A 16,363-nucleotide genomic window follows, 5' to 3' on the forward strand; every position below is an offset into this window, starting at 1 on the left:
AATATGTATTGATTCTTTATTAAATAATAATTAACACTAATAATAATAATATTAGTATCATATATGAATGCGATTGAAGTGTCAACACCTTTATTACAGCAATAAAGATAATCATCTGGAAGATGGGAAATTGGGCAAGAGTGCAAATAAGAACAGGATAAACTTTGTATATAAAGTAAAATGTCGAATGTATTGAAACGGACGGCTTGGTAGCGAACTTGACAAAACTTAATGCTAATTATTAATGACAGTAATGCTGTGCATGGGTTTCAAGGACGAGCGAGAGTGTGAATTTCGATGCTCGCCACTTCACTGCCTGTACTTCCTGTCGTAATCATCCCTGTTGATCTGTTGACTGTGTGGTTGCTGCAAGTTCTTCTGGGCTGCTTCCCGCGCGTCTTCCTCCTAAACAAAAAACAATCAATGAACCAATCGTAATTACAGACTTAATCTTGACGAAATTCTAAAAATAAACGCGGGGGAGACGAATGTAAGTTATACTATTTTACAAGAGAGACGCGATAAAATTAAGAGAGGAGGGAGGGTAAGGATAGACTCGAATGCGCGAGAGAACAGACAGCAACTGTGTGAGAATTCGAGAAACACGCCGGGTATAGGAGGATGTTCGAAGCGGGGGTAGGGTGGTGATATATTGGAAATCTTGGCGTGGCAATGGGTCAGCGTAATGGCAAGAGAACGTGCAAGAGAGCGAGCGGTAAAAAGGAAAGGAAGGATGGGGATGCAGCTGGAGATGGAGAATCTGAAATGCATCGGGACAGATTACACAAGGTGAGTCGTGTCGGGGCGCAGCAGTAGCTCGAGGGGAAAATTGAGGCGGGGTAGGGGTGGGGTCACATTCGCAAGGACAGAAGCATGCAGCTACCACTCTCCTCTTTTACCTTGATCGAATAAAAAGCAACGCAAGAGGGGGAGAAAAAATCTTGGACTTTGAAGGTTTTGTGAATGAGCGGAGGTTTAAGTGTTGGTGGAGGACGAGCGTGAGATGGTAAGTGGCGGGGGAGGAGGGGGGAGGGTGGAATCATATGGAGAAGAGAAACATAAAACAGAAAGGCAAGTAGAGTATCGGTGGGAGTGGGACTCTTCACCTCCTGGCGTCGTATGCCCGCGAAGATGAGGTCGAGGCCTTTCTGAATCTCCTCGCTGACTGGCGGTGGCGTGGGAATGTGATCGCCGGTCGCGTGAAAGCCGGTCTCGTCAGCGGTATAGTGAATGGTGATCAGCTGTCCCTCGGGACTCGTGTACGAGTAGCTACCCTGTTGAACCAGAGCCTCCCCTCGCTCATCCCCCTCGCCCACCGTCTTTATATATCCACTTTCCTCCGCAATTATGTTGTTCCCGGTTTCGTAACTAAGACAAAAAACCCTTTGTTAGTCTTCGCCTCGTCATCGCAAGGTGTACTTTGACCTGATTGCGAGTTAAAAGCGCATAATGCAAATCTAATGTGGTTCCGAACACTTTATGCTTAACCCAGAAATCATCCTTTAAGATGATATACAGTTTTTCTTCTATTTATCAATAGAGAATCTATATTGGAATTTGAATGAATTTTTTAAAGACGACCAATTGAAGAAAAGACGTGTAAAATCACCTTGTCCTGTAAGTTCCATCATGCTCCTGCATTTTGTTCCAATGCAAGATCGGAATCGGCGTGGTCGATACTGTTCTTCTGTCTGGATCTGGTACATTTTGTGAAACGTCTCGATTATAATTCTGCCTACCGTCATCCTGGTAGTTTTGAGTATTTCGCTGCTGGTAACGCGGATCCTGCGCAGCTGCCAACCCCACCAATACTGCCAGTACCTGGGAGAATTTTCATTTATCAAATCGAGCATTCTTCCCATATACAATTATATCAATCGCGTTCAAGTGGCCCTTCTACATTCCTAAATTATTCCCCCTGATCTATCACAATCCGACCTTACCGTAACAGAATCGATAGACGAAAAAAAGTGAAAGTTAAAAGCAGCTTTTCGAAGGACATCAAGATGAGCTCTGTTTTTGTTTCTTAAGGTACGATCGAATCTTTGAGATTTAATCACCGCGGATACTTTATATTTCGTGGAAAAAAGGAAAGAGTGAAAGTTAGAAAAGATAGAAGAACTCATGGTTCTTTTATCCAAAAAAAAAGATTCGTTAGATTCTTCACTCTTTTAAGAAGAATTTATTCGAGTTATCCGTATATGAACGTGTTTCCGGTAGGAGTGAAAGCTAAAAACGAGCATTCTCTGTGGTCTAACGCTCAAGGATTTTCGTTCTTGAGAATACGTTTTTTTTTATGTTTTGGTCTTTTGGTTCACCGAGCGAAGCGATAATTACGTAAGATCGAGGAGGTATCAAGTGCTCGAATTTCGTTGATCTGCTGTGAATATTGGGATATGCACGCTCCCGGGGAGATGAGTGAAAGTGAGAAGCAAATGCCAGCGCGGGTCGTTTAACTCCTGACCCGCAAACTTACTTGTCCCGTTCCATCTCGACCCGTCCCATAACGACCCAGCCCAACCCAGCTTATCTTATTCCATCCAGTGCACTACTATTCCCCATACGAACTCGCCAATCTCCTTCTTTCCCCCTTCCTTCCTCTTCATCCCCATTCGCTTTAATCCACGTTAGAATTGCGCCACATCGATAATCGTAAAACGCGATAATAATAAAAATTCTAAGAACGATAATGAAGAAAAACAATGAGGCGCTTGACGGTACCGCAAATTTTTTAAACCACTCTTTCCCGCCTATTTATCCATGCAAATTATGTAAATTGCTAGAACATGACTCATGTTACGCATACGATTAGGTATTATTAAATCGCGCCTCCTCTTTTTCGCCAATCTATCACTGTCGAGTGACACGAGCGGCTCTTTTAGCGCGTCTCTCTGTTCTTACGAACTCTTCGCCCATGCAGTTATCGTTTCGTCACTTCGACGGACGACTCTAATTAGTAGCCTTAAAGGAAAACTCTGTCGTAACGGTGTCATCAATCATAAAGGACTTGGTTTTCTTCGTTGTGTTCGCAAAATGACCATTTTAGGATACCGAAAATTTAATCAACCCTCGATCGCTCTATTAACTTTTATTCGAGATATTCAATACGACCCACCCTTTCCCCCTTTAGACTACTATTTAACCCCTTTCAACCTTGCTGGAATTCCGATTTAATTCTCTTTCTGCTTTTTACTAGAAATTACCATCTTTTTCTAAAACTATCATCAATCTTTTCTTCTAACCGTATGATTGAATTGCTTAAATGTATATTTTTGGAAAAATTTTATGGAGAATCGACATCTTTCCTCGCATATGATTTTTTAAAATATTATAAGGGTATTTAAAAGTATTAGAAAAGTTTAATGTTTTAATGAGAATGCAAGGAATTAATAGTACAGAGAAGAAAAGTTTGATAGAAATCAAAAGGAAAAAATGCTATTTGTGGTCGGTGAGCAAGGCTCCTTACTTACCAGGAACTTCATGATGGAGTCTTAAGAGGATCCAGCGGTGCGATTGTAACGTGGATGAAAATAAAGAAGAGATTTTCGGATGGTTGCAATTGAGTTAGCACGATCGACTGCGATCCATGGAGAGGAAGGAATTCAGCTTTTATACGTACTCTCACTTTACCCCTACTCGAGAGAGGTTACCTCTTCTTTGACTACCACGACGAAAGATCTTCACGAAAGAAGCTTACGTATTCGCTAGCTAATCCTCTTGTGCGTTTCTATTTATCCATAATACCTACAATACCCGACGCAAACTCATTTTAAATCAACCGAGAAACTTCCGTCAAATCTCCAATACCTTTCATTCGGATCCTCCTCCAATAATCTCAATCCTCACGCATCCATTTATCAAATGCAATCATTTCACACCTGCTCTTCTGGTTTTGCAACTCTAATCTTTCACGATGATTAACTATAAATTTCCCAAAACTTTCAAGACATATATATATAGAAAACTGAGAATGTTGTATAAGAATTTATTTATCTATTTTTTATTAATATATTTAGCAGACTATTCGGATTATTTGATAGGAATTGAGAGGGTTTTGAGGTTAGAGATATCATTGTGCGATGCCGGTCAGTGTACCGCGTGCGTGGGTCGTCGACGTATTCGCTTCCATGATCGTAAAACTGGCGGCTGGATTTCTTCCTAGAAGCTTCCAAGCGAGAAATTATCTTTCATTTCTCGCGCATTGTCCAATCTCTCCTCGGCAATCTCAGCTTCTTCTTCCCTCGCGTGGAATATTGCACTCCACGATCGGGATCGAAGATTTTCCTGCTTGGCTCCTCTCGCCTGCGTAACGAGCGACTTCGCCACTGCACTCCCCCTCTCCTCCAACCCCCTCACCAGAGACTATCGGCAAACGTGTAATAATCTCTATGATGTAATGCCCCCTTCCCCCAACCCTCTACTTAAATCCCATACCCCTTTTTATCCATTGTCTCTCGATATCGACAAGTTTAAACGGCAATTCTCTCGTTGGATCCATGTAAAATTTGTCTAAAATTTTCTTCTACTTTTCAGAGCTTCCAAACGTCCTTTTTGGATCAGATATTAAATTTAATGTTTAATTTAGCGAAAAATCGACTCTCCTCGAAGCTTCCTACAAAGGTTCAGAGTCCCAACAACCTCGATCAGTCTCTGGCCATTTCCGGTGGTTTCGAATTCTCTAATGAGAAACGTGATTACGCTTCGAGCATTACCAAATGACTCGATGAAAATTAATCGTACATCTTCTCAAAGAATTATATCATTCAGAATATTCTGTAAATCCGCAAGAGCTTCGTCCAATTGAACTCATTTTCCACTACAAGTAGAAAAATCTAGCTACACGCTCCGACATTAACTTTCGAGCGATTTTCTAATCAAATTTATCATTCGTCGTTGTAATATCCTTTTTTTGACGACAAGCTCATCGATTCTAATCGATGAGCTTCCATCGAAAGTGTTTATTCTTAATATCGTAGTATTTTTATCGAGTTGGTTAAATTAAGTATCAACTTATTTTGTGGGATTGTAAGAATTACGTAAAACTTAATTAGCTGGCATTGATTGACGTATTTAAACGATTTTACTTTCGTACGAGGTATCGTACGGGCACGAGAGTGCAAAAAAGGCAATAAACTTTTACCAGCCAACATGCGACCTTGAGCTTTCGCTTTTATTTCCCCTTGTATTGTAGGATGCGGCGGTATTATACTTGGCTATCTGTTTCCGGTCATCTGCCAGGCTAATTATTGTAGTAGCCACACGCAATTCCATCAAGTCGAGAGTTCTGGCTAGTTCTCGATCGTGTAAGCTTTCTATCCTTACAAGCATCTTTCCACTGCGGTCCATGTAATTTCTGCACGTAATTTCATGAGCTCTTGCCCTCGAGATAAACGTTCTTTGTGTCTTCTTGCCTCCCTCATCTCCCCTTTCACTGTCACACAAACACACTCATACACTATCTCTCACTCATTCCTCACATACCCCCCCCCCCCTCCTTTACAAGTTCTATCGCATTAACCAAATTAAACGCGTACGTTTTTTTTCCTCTTCTCGAAGGACAATAGAAGCTTCTTCTTACGCAAACCAGTCCGCGAATCGTCGATTACTTTCACACATACACCGCAACGGGTTTACAGCACTCGTTCCAGAATTCGGATAAAAGAAAACGTCGATACAAAGTTAAAGAGCTCCGTTACGTTTACTCAATTGTCCGCAGTAAAAGACAAGAACGCTGATTGGCGAAAAATATTTATTAAAAACTCATAACGAGTTTTTATTACCACTACACACTTTTACACGCGCATCACAAAAGATTCATCGTGGTAAGGTAATTAAGCACCAGAAGTCATTCCACTGCTAATTTTCTATAACTGCATGGAAAGCAGCTTTTCGCCAATATCGCTAGTTTCCAACGATTTTACATACATGGCACAGCTGCAAAGATTAATCTTTAATATTGTGTCATTATTTGTTATAACATTGTACGTTTGAAATTTCGAATTTTTCACCTGCACAGTTCTGAGGACAAGGACTATCAATAGGGACCAGTATGCCAGGTGGAGGGAAACTAAGAGTATAGGAATGAGAGCAATTGTAAATTAATCTTTGGATTTAGCTTGCAGTTTACAAGTTCGTTTGTTGTATTTGTATAGTATAAGTTGGCTGCATATGAACCATAAGCACAGTAGAAATTGAAAGTTACGATGCAGACACGACACGAACCTTAAATGATAGGTGGTATTATCCTGCATGGGCGTGACTGGTGGATGGTACGGTTTATGATTGGCCCAGGGTTTCTCCACTTCGACGATTTCTCCCACTGGCTGGTAACTCAACTTCATTGTCGTTTCTGTTTCCAAAGGAATCTCCGATCTCCTGTACTCCCTTATCGGGGCGTACGATTCGGTTGGCGTCAATTCGCAATTATGCCGTAAGTAGGACAATTTGTGTGTCGTGTAACCTGTTTACATTTTTTTCTTCGTTTACTCGAAAAACGACAAAATGTTTGAATAATAAGCAACGAGACACATAGAGATATGGCTAAATTTAAATACCACAATCAAGCTTGTGGTTTTTAATTTACTGCAGGAAAAATGAAATGTAATTGAAAATAAATATAGCTCGAGGTACTACGAGATTTGGGATGGGAAATCCCAATAAATTTTGTATTAACTGACCACTCAGTGGACACGGGCAGGTTTGAAGGTTATCCTCCGGTAGAATTTCGGAACGTTGTTCCGTGCTTTTCCACGTAAAGTCGTGTTTCTGTGTCGTTACCTCTTGCATCGGACCACGACCCAAAAGCTGCCTGTCGCAGGGTCTTATTGGAGCTTCCGGTTTGACACACCAGTTTCCCATATAACTCAACTGAAATTTCACAAATGAGATTATCAGGATAATGTAGTTTTAAAGGCGGCGCGCACTCGCGTTTGGAAGAAACAATTCTCACTCGATTAGTAGTATCGTGTGACACAGGACATCCGGAGAACAGTATATTTTCAGGCTGCCTGATGGGTTCCCTGGTATCCCCTCCACATCCAAAGTAACTCAAACCGTAGGTCGTATTACCATCGAAACAACATTTGGCATTTAAAATATTTTCAGTGTCCGGATTAATAATGGGCTCGGGAGGTTTTTGATCAGTTGGCCAAAAACTCAGATTGTACGTTGTGTTACCGGCCATTGGTTCCACTGGGCGCTTGTAGGGCTCCCTGACCTCCCAAGGATTCTCCTCCTTTAACAATCATTCGTATCTCTCGTGAATCACGAGTCAATACAAGACAAATTCTCGAGAGCACGAAAGTACCTTTGGTTGTGGCTCGTTCGGCCAATAACTGAGATTGTAAGTCGTACGGCCCTCCATCGGCACGTCGGAACGCTCGTAATTTCTTATTGGTGCGTAAGACTGTGTTGGAGTTGTACAATCACCCGATGGAAAATAGCTCAATTTATAAGTCGTATCGTCTGGTAAAAATTATCTATGTTAAAATTGTCACCGCAATTATGAGAAGCTAACCCTATCGATTCTTCCCAATCACATTTGAAGATTAAAATGTAGGGTTAATAATTTGCTGTAGTTATAAAAGAAGTCTAAAAAATTTATACCAGACATTGCAGCACAGGCGTTGTACAAATTTGGTCGTTCTTTGATAGGTTCGGGTGGTGCTAGACACTTCCACGTGAAGTCGTGCTTTTGAGTGGTAACATCCTGCATTGGACCCCGTCCTAACAGTTGTCTGTCGCAAGGCATAATACATTCTTCAGGCTTTACACACCAGTTTCCCACATAGCTTAACTGTAATTGATAAATATTAATTAGGCAATTTCTGAAGAGTTTCTTCGTTATCATAGCATACTTTGTGAGTAGTTTCGTCAGATATTGGTCCCTGGCCTAGTTTTAGACGATCATCCGGTCTAATGGGTTCGGCAGGCAATGGTGGATTCTCCCAGTACGAAAGTTTATATACTGTGTTGTCTTCTAATGGAATATTCGATTTGCAATATTGCTGCGTCATTCCCAGAATAGATAATGATGCGTTATCTTTAAGTCTTTTTTCTCGTAAAATTATTTCTAAAAATTGTATAATAGATTAACTCACTCTAACGGGTGCAAAAGATCGTGGAACTTCGGGTTGGATGTATCTCTGCAATGGTGATAATTAGTTTTTCAGTTTACCCATTATTTGATAATAAATTTCTTTTTCGTGAACTTACGTAGGCTGGAGGTGGAGTCGAGCAACAGACAGCGCAGTTACAACTTTCATCGTGATCTAACTGAAACAATATATTTTTTTATACCGAAGAGTTCACGACTCTGCTGCAATTACTATCCTGAAATTTACCTTAAATTTATTTTTATACTCTACGACAGAAACCGGTTTTTCGCGTGGAAGCCTGTAAAGAAAAAATGACAAATCGATAACCCCATTTGTCCTAATTTACTGAATTTTCGACCATTTGTAATAAATTAATTACGGTTGTGGTGGACAGATCTGCATTCTTCGTAAAATTCTCTAACAATTTTCATAAAAAAACCTTCCTCTCGTCTCACGAAATTACTATAGAGAATTTTAAAATGCACAATTAAATTTTAAACATTTTCTGGAAACATCAGTGAAAAATAAAATTGTGAATGTAGCAGAATAAACAATGGCTGCGTTTCAAAACTTTAGCGCTACGGTAGCGCTAGGTAAGATACGTGTCATGATTGGTCAAATTGATTCAACTGACCAATCATGATATAGCGCTACCTTAGCGCTTAAAATTTGAAACGCAACCAATGACGGCAATTATGCTACTACTTCAGATATATTTTTGTACATATATGCCATAAACATTTGCAATTGCGAAATAAATCATTAACGGGATCCCTCACGCGTGCTTTACCGACAGTACAAGTCAATAAACAATTCGTTTAATAAAAGTCAAATGCGAAGCAAATTGCAAAAATGGGCTTCTTTATGACAAGGTGCCAATTCTAACGAGTCAATCAAGCTTAAAAAAACTGAAATCGGATGAAGAATAACGCTGTACCACTGTCCCGCGTTCTTGAAGTGGAAATAACCAAAAGTAACCTCTCTTCAAGAACGCGGCACAATGGTACAGCGTTATTTTTCAACTAATTTGAGTGTTTTTAAGTTCGTTTGACTCGTTAGGACTGGCACATTATCCAACAAACGCCCGATTGTTCAATTTGCTTCGCATTTGAATTTTATTAAACGAATTGTTTATTGACTTGTACTGTCGGTAAAGCACGCGTGAGGGATCCCGTTAAGGGGGAGGTTCACCAAGTCCGGCTTGAGGGCTAGCAGGGCTAATATGGTATACTTTCGGGCTAAAGTAGTAGTTTCCGTTACACGGCTGTATGAGTTTAGCCCGGCTAGCCCCAAGCCGGGCTTGGTGAACCTCACCCTAAACCATGAAATTTTTATTTTTAAATAAAAAATGTAGCCCTGAATTGTACCAACATCACGAAAAGGAAACATTATGATTTTTTCTCGACGAAAACCGTAATTATTGAACAGTATAGATTTAACGAATCGTGAGTGATCTTGCGTTTGGATGAAATTATACAAGTGTTACGGCTAATTGTAGCTGCATTAAGAAAAAAAAATGTAATCCCTTTATTGCGTCTACAAAAGACCCTCTTTTACTTAAAACTAATTACATTAAATAACTATCGATTATTGAAGAAAGTGGAATAAAAACATTCACATTAGTATGTTTCTCATTGTTTTATTTCTGTTTGACATTTATGAAAAATTAAAAAAAGAAAAGGAGGAAGAGAAGAGAAAAGTATATACACATATAGATATATATTATAATATAGTGAGTTTTATGATAGAAGTTGACATTAGGTGAGAGTGAGGCCGAAGCGCTGAGCTACTTGTGGTGAGTGGGTAGTGGCTACAGCTAGTAAAAGAGGAATATCGGCAGCGTCAAGATCAAGTGCACTGGTTACATTTGCGATATTCGCATCGCAAACGTCAGAGGTCATCAGCATCTCTGCCAAAGCTTCGCTTCTCATAAACATCTCTCTTAATTTTCCCTCGAGAATCTCCACGCACTGAAAGATAATAATTCCAAATGAATTGTCATTGTGAGGAAAAGCTAACTATAGATGAAATAATAAACAGGCATGTAATATTATCTTACATGCATGGGTGAGCGATATTTTCTCCACACGTACGTGAAAGCTTCCAGCATCTCAGAAACCAAGCGTGACATTCCAACTGTCAATGGCGGACTGTGCAACGGTGTATTGTTGGACATGATCCCAACTTGCCATGTGTCTAAATCGCCAAGAATGCAAAGAGCCTCGGATATCGGTTGGTCTATAATAGGAAATCGTACATCAGCGCCGACTTCCTCTCTCATAAATCGCCACCAATCCTTCTCGTTCTCCTCTCTCGATAAATTTTCTTCGCCATTCGCATCGATCGATTTCTTTCGCCTCTTTCTCTTCTTCTTCACCAAACCTTGCATCGCTAAGCCCCATGTGTAGTTAGTACCTGTCATTCCCACATTCATCTCGTCGTTCGACACCTTGTTTTGCAACAGTGTCTTTGTGAAGCCTGTCTCCTCGCCCACGTCGCATTTCTCCAGCCTTTTTTTAGATCTAAAATATAATAAGAATTATTCATTCATCAGCTATTATCATTCACACGCACACACAGAATTATCATGCAACCACATTATATTTATATACGATTCATAATTTTTCTTCTCTACTCCTCTATCATTTCATAAACAAGTATTCAACATCTGCCAATCTACGTGCCATAAATTTCTACTATGAAGGTTATATTTTCACGAAAAAGTAATCTATTTAGCTGGTATATCATTAATATGAGTGGACTGTTTACTAAACGGGTGTCCCAGCAACTAACCTTGGCATGGGTAATTCGACAACGTTGTTGGCCTCCATCAGAGTCTCTAAGCTGTTTGACCTTGACAATCCAACAGTTCTATCATTGACAGTTCTGTCGCTGGAGCTGCCACAGGTGCGCAAAACTTCGGTCGCATTAGTGGGCGTTTCCAGCAACTGTTTGCTACCGTCGTAACCTCGAGGATTCCCGTAACCCTGGCCACTGCACTTTAGGCAAAATCCCAATGACCTTGGATTCCCACTGGAACCGGACACCGGAGGTGGCTGCATGCTTTTCGAGGATTCTGGGAAATTTCTTTGGAGAATTTTTCTCAACACACCCTCGGGCAATTGGGCAGAGGTGCTCGGTACCCTCGTGAATGTGTACGAGCACTGACAATTGTAGCCCGAGCGCAACCTCGACAGACTCTTTGTATACTTTTCCTCCTCGCCCAGGGTGAAATACACCTGAGACTCCTTGTTTGGACAAACAGTGTTCTGGAAACGATCGTTAGACAAATTAGTGTAGAACTTGTAATCCACGTTATTACTCTCTTCGTTCTCGGTACTGCTATCGAGTTTCTCTTCATTATTCGATTGTTCGAGAAATTGCAAATCCTCTTTCGGCAGTCTTGCCTCTTCGGATATATCGTTTCCAATTATCTTCGCTTTACTCGTCGCATAACCCTCGTAATCTTCGTCAATTTGTACTTTGTGATTCTCGTCCAATCTGATTTTGATCGATGCACATTCCTTCTCCTCCTCATCTAATTTCACTTTGCTGCTTACGTCCAATCTAATTTTCACCGAATTCCCATCCTCCACTGTTTCCTTCCTTGGAAATTTGTATTCCGAATGCTCTCCATTTAGCCTGCAGATATCCAAATTGAGTTTGGAACGATCCAAGCTACCAGCTGTTTCATCAACTGTTTCAGCTGACAAGCGTCCTTCCTGCTCATCCAGTGTCGACTTATTACCGTTAAAAATATTTTCTTCGTTTGATATAATTTTCTTCAATAAATAATCATTTTCTTCGACGAAGCTGATTTTGTTCAATGAGCGACTAACGTCTTCCAAGAATTCCACCTTAGTAGTGGGACTTTCTTCATCAACTAATCGTACTTTATCAGAAACAAATCTTGGATTATTATCACCTTTGACGGATACGATTTTCTGCTTAATATCTTTTTTCTGTAAACTATCTGCAGGAAATTTAAACTCCGATTGTTCAGACTTCACCGAACAAGTATCTAGATTCGATTTCACAGATCTGGTACGTTTTAGGGTTCCTAATTCCGTAGATACTTTCAAGGTTAAACTATCGATTTCAACCGGAGAGTTGAAATTGGAGTTACAAAGTTTGGGTTGTTTTCGTTTGGTGTGAGATCTGATATTGTGGTTTTGTTCAAAAGACGAGCCCCTTTGGCTGGCAAAGAGTTCAGGCTGCTTAAGCCTCGCTTGCTCCATAATTTCAATAGCTTCATGGACATCTCGTTGACTTGGACATCGGGATTCTTCCCTTTTTTTCACGACGCCGCTTCGCACGAAATAGGACAGGAAAAATAGAATCGAATTGATCAGCTCGACTTTTCTCGGGTCACCAGCGATTACAGTATGGGCGACCTTTGTGGGATTGCCCAAAGCTCCATACAAATCACCCAACTGAGCCCACAACGGGTTACAAGGATACCATTTACCCATTTTTTCCATCTACAAGGAAAAATGAAGAATTCGATAATATTTTTGTATCTTTTAACATTTTTTCAGTTCTCCTTACCATCCGCCTTTCCTGGAGTGGTAATACTGTGTATACCCAACCAAGGTGATACGTGAGTACTGCCGTTACAACAGTGCTGAGAAAACTGAAAATAATACATGTGTTTGGTAATATTAACATAATGTTTGCCAATTGTTTATAGGAAGAAAGGTCTACTAACAAGTTAGTGGATTTCGTGTCAACGATTTCCAGCAACTGACACATTTGCTGGAGACTGAGATGTAAAGTGTTCTCTCGGTCCTCGATGATGCCAGTGGAATTTAACAAAATGTCATGCCACAGCAGGGGCGTTGGAAATGCTTCGACGCTCATCAACAACCTCAACAGTAAAATTACGAAACGAAACGATGCTCTGTAGATCTTTTCAGCCATAAGCATTCCTCTACTATTGGTCCTTCCGTTCGCGTTACTAGCTTCAATACAGAAAAATCTCAAGCGATCCAGCATCCCTTCCAAAAGGGCCATGTGCTCCAGCATCCTTTCTTCCATTTTCCTGTTAAAATAACGAAAAAAATGAATAAATATTGTAGAAAAGATTAATAGAGTTTGAATTCAACAAACCTTTCGTGATCTCTAGTGAGGCGAACGAGCATGGCCAGTCCGAGTCTCGTCTTGTGACGCTTATCGCGAATTTCATTTGGGTTTTCTGTCCATTGCATGCCAAATGCATCATCCGATTCCGATCGACTCAAAGAGGTCGAAGTTGCACGTAACCATCTTCTCCTCAAACTCGACAAACTTCCAAGACCCGATGGATTTTCCAAGGATTGTGAACCTGACAGAAAATTGAATATTCTTTATTAAAATCTACAATTTTTTCTATTTTTATTCACACACAAGACCTTCCATTCTCTATTATCTATTGTACATAATTTTCGGAATTGATCGAAATTATCAAACCAGTTCTAATAACACACGTCTATATATATATATATATATATATATATATATAGATTTCTAATAATTTATCTCTTTCGAACAATTTTATACTAACTTCCGAACACTGCTGGTATTTCTATATCCCAACCACTACCATTGCTAGAACACGTCGAGTTTTTCCTGGGCCAAGGACTCGAATCGTTTCCAGGAAAGTTTTCCGAACTCGAACGTGAAACTATAATGATTTATAGATCAATCAATATCTGTCGCTCTAAATTAACGTAATTTTCACTACTCACACAAAGTTAAAACTGCGCTATTGGGGTTGCTCGTTTCCAAGTTGGCAGTGTGCCCAAACGATTCTTCAAGATTTCTCCTGCTGTAAAATATAACAATTATTAATATCGATCTTTCGACTAGATAATCGATAAAGACTCACCTCTTCCTGCATGCATTATGTTCCGAGGCGGGAAAAACTTTGGTGCACATTATACATGGCGGTGAATTTAAAGAATGAACCTGAAAAGTTTCAGTGTTTCATCGTTTAGCAAGAAATCCTTTTTTATTGTGTTAATTTAATTTATGTTGGAAATTTGTACTTTGAAAGACGGTCCCTTGTAAGTCATGGCGACTGTGCCGAATACCATTTCGCTCAGTAAACTGATGTCATCTTCCACATTCTTTTCCGGCTAAAAGAATTGAAATGAAAAATTATCCATATTATTTGATATATTCTGGGATACGACATAGAGGGCTCGTTGAATATTTTTCAGAATTATCTTCAGTGATTTTATTACCTCGAAGTTACGAGTTTTCTTGCCGCTCAGACATTCATCCTTCCCGGGTTCCCCATTGCTCCTCGGGGAACCCGTTGATGGACATTTATTCTGCTTCTTGTGCTTTTCCAAAGTGACGGAGTCGAACAAAAGCTTTCTGCCCTGCCACTCGCATTCTCGAAATAGCAGAATCCGCACTTGGTCGGTCCCGACGCATAAAACTGTTTTTCTAAAGAATAACAAGAAAAACAGCTGATTAAGATAAACGCGAATAAGATTACAATGCAAATAATTGAGTACAATCAATTATTCTTCTTCTTCTCTCTTTTTCCCTCATATATTTTTCCCCTATTTTCATTATCGCGTGAATGTTCGAACGACCGAACAAATATATTCTTATAGGTAAAGAGGAAATTAAATTAGAGATTGTCGAATAGGAATAACGACAAAATTCCTAAGACCATTTAGGTAATATAAGTTTATTTTAGGACCGAAGCTCTTTTAAGGATATAAATTTAGAAATGTCGAAAAATGTTTATTCGACTGGAAATTTTAGTAAAACATTTGGTAATTTAGAGTGATTAGATAAAAACAGGAGGACAATAGAGAAAGAACGGATTTTCAGTTCGCGATTCACGAGAGTTGAATGGTGAAATATTCAAGCCGATGCCAGTTCGAAGCAGGTTTTTTGCACGTGACGCTTGACGTACGGACAGAGACGCTCAATGTGTGGTAGACGCGCATTCGTGCACACACACATACACACGCTCGAAAATGTGTTGGAAAGTCAGGCCACGGAATAACCACAACCCACAACGTCTACACTACAACCACATAGAAAGAACGAGTGGCAGAAGCCCGAGCGATTACGGCTAGCGACTGTATCGGTTCAACGCATTGGAGTAGGTTAGGATTTTCCAGCAAACAAGATTATCTCCCCATAAAAAAAGCAATGATAACCCTGAGCGATAGTCGACCAATCGTACACTAACCGTTTGAAAAAATTCTACAAACTTAAAGAAAGAATTGTGCGAAGGGAAAAATGATTGATCTAAGGTTTATCAGTTTTTACGATATTGCTCGCAAATCGCAGGTGAAGGATAAAAGATGGGTCCAGTAAAAGATAAATTTCTGCATTTGGCGATTATACCTCACCTATGGTTTTCAGATTTTTCCGCCTTCTTGGGTGGTTCCACGCTTTTGCAGCTCTTCCTCGATGGAATCAGCTTATCGAGAAAAGACATCATAAGACACCGAGCCTCTATAAATCCAACATTGCTCGCGCTGTCTAAATTTATAGCCGATCATATCACCAGAAACTGCACCATACATGTTCGCGAGTGTAATCCAACTGTAAATAAAGTCACGTGCGGCCAAGTCATATGATTGCCCGAGATAATAATGTCCCGTTGGTTGGCTGACAATCGATGTCAGAGCTACCTCTGCTTTTCCCTCCTTCTAAGCCGATGAGTCATCCTGGAACTTCCCATTACCTTCGACGCACCTTATCACTCTCGCGGAAAAGGTTCGATTTGAAATTTGCTGAATTTTTGCCTGCCGGATCTGGACAATCGATGAAGAAATAAGCCGAGCCTTTGCTTGACCACTGTCAAATTGTCGACTGCGGAACAGTCTTTAATACTATTTCGTGGCAAATCGTTTGGCCTGCCTACCGCCAGAGAGCGTCCCCTGGGTCTGCTTCTGCTCACTTTTGCTTATCTCGTCGTCGCTCCTCTACCGAGAGAGGATCCAGCTCTTCCTTACCGACTCTATAAATTCCTTTCAAAAAAATCTCAACGCTTTCTCCACACACATATTTCTCTCCCAAACTTTCGTCCTTAATCTCACTAATTTACTAGAAATATCTCAAGTTCCCATTTATATATACATATATAATTATTTGAAATTTGCATAAAATTCCTTTAAAAATCGATTCAACAATATGTTGTGATCCACAATTCTTTCTTATCGACCATGTATACACGAATCACAGCACGACGTGGATCAGAGTCGTGAATGGGGAATAATTAATAATATGAGTTGTTATTGGAGAAATTTAATAGG

The 16,363-nt window shown here is 40.1% G+C and overlaps 3 protein-coding genes across 5 annotated transcripts; all 3 read right to left on the minus strand.

Annotated features, from left to right (window-relative positions):
• Positions 1-204: 204 nt before the first annotated feature.
• Positions 205-3,811, minus strand: LOC136773429 (endocuticle structural glycoprotein ABD-4-like). The gene is made up of 4 exons (XM_066727118.1): positions 3,471-3,811; positions 1,610-1,821; positions 1,107-1,368; positions 205-405 (listed from the first exon to the last, which is right to left on the minus strand). Exons 1-4 carry the CDS (start codon positions 3,480-3,482, stop codon positions 310-312), a joined length of 582 nt encoding a protein of 193 aa, XP_066583215.1. The 5' UTR covers positions 3,483-3,811; the 3' UTR covers positions 205-309.
• Positions 3,812-5,950: 2,139 nt separating this feature from the next.
• LOC136773803 (stabilizer of axonemal microtubules 2-like) lies at positions 5,951-8,498 on the minus strand. The gene is made up of 10 exons (XM_066727715.1): positions 8,476-8,498; positions 8,343-8,394; positions 8,215-8,274; positions 8,100-8,144; positions 7,857-8,006; positions 7,606-7,795; positions 7,307-7,464; positions 6,950-7,234; positions 6,678-6,867; positions 5,951-6,460 (listed from the first exon to the last, which is right to left on the minus strand). The coding sequence occupies exons 1-10, from the start codon at positions 8,496-8,498 to the stop codon at positions 6,099-6,101; spliced, it is 1,515 nt and encodes a 504-aa protein (XP_066583812.1). The 3' UTR covers positions 5,951-6,098.
• A 1,221-nt stretch (positions 8,499-9,719) lies between these two features.
• Positions 9,720-15,956, minus strand: LOC136773235 (folliculin-interacting protein 2). Of its 3 annotated transcripts, none has more exons than XM_066726731.1 (12): positions 15,455-15,952; positions 14,321-14,528; positions 14,123-14,212; positions 13,963-14,042; positions 13,823-13,902; positions 13,639-13,758; positions 13,206-13,419; positions 12,805-13,137; positions 12,645-12,729; positions 10,890-12,577; positions 10,156-10,618; positions 9,720-10,066 (listed from the first exon to the last, which is right to left on the minus strand). In XM_066726731.1, exons 1-12 carry the CDS (start codon positions 15,544-15,546, stop codon positions 9,854-9,856), a joined length of 3,666 nt encoding a protein of 1,221 aa, XP_066582828.1. In that variant the 5' UTR covers positions 15,547-15,952; the 3' UTR covers positions 9,720-9,853. The 3 variants fall into 3 exon arrangements, with proteins under 3 accessions (XP_066582828.1, XP_066582829.1, XP_066582830.1); XM_066726733.1 differs by having other exon boundaries at positions 9,901-10,066; positions 10,190-10,618; positions 15,455-15,956; XM_066726732.1 differs by lacking the exon at positions 13,639-13,758.
• Between the last annotated feature and the right edge of the window lie 407 nt (positions 15,957-16,363).

The sequence above is a fragment of the Prorops nasuta genome, unplaced genomic scaffold, assembly GCF_024137725.1.
Source record: "Prorops nasuta isolate Cenicafe-Biocafe unplaced genomic scaffold, Cenicafe_Pnas_1.2 PNAS00005, whole genome shotgun sequence".
Lineage (NCBI taxonomy): Eukaryota > Metazoa > Arthropoda > Insecta > Hymenoptera > Bethylidae > Prorops > Prorops nasuta.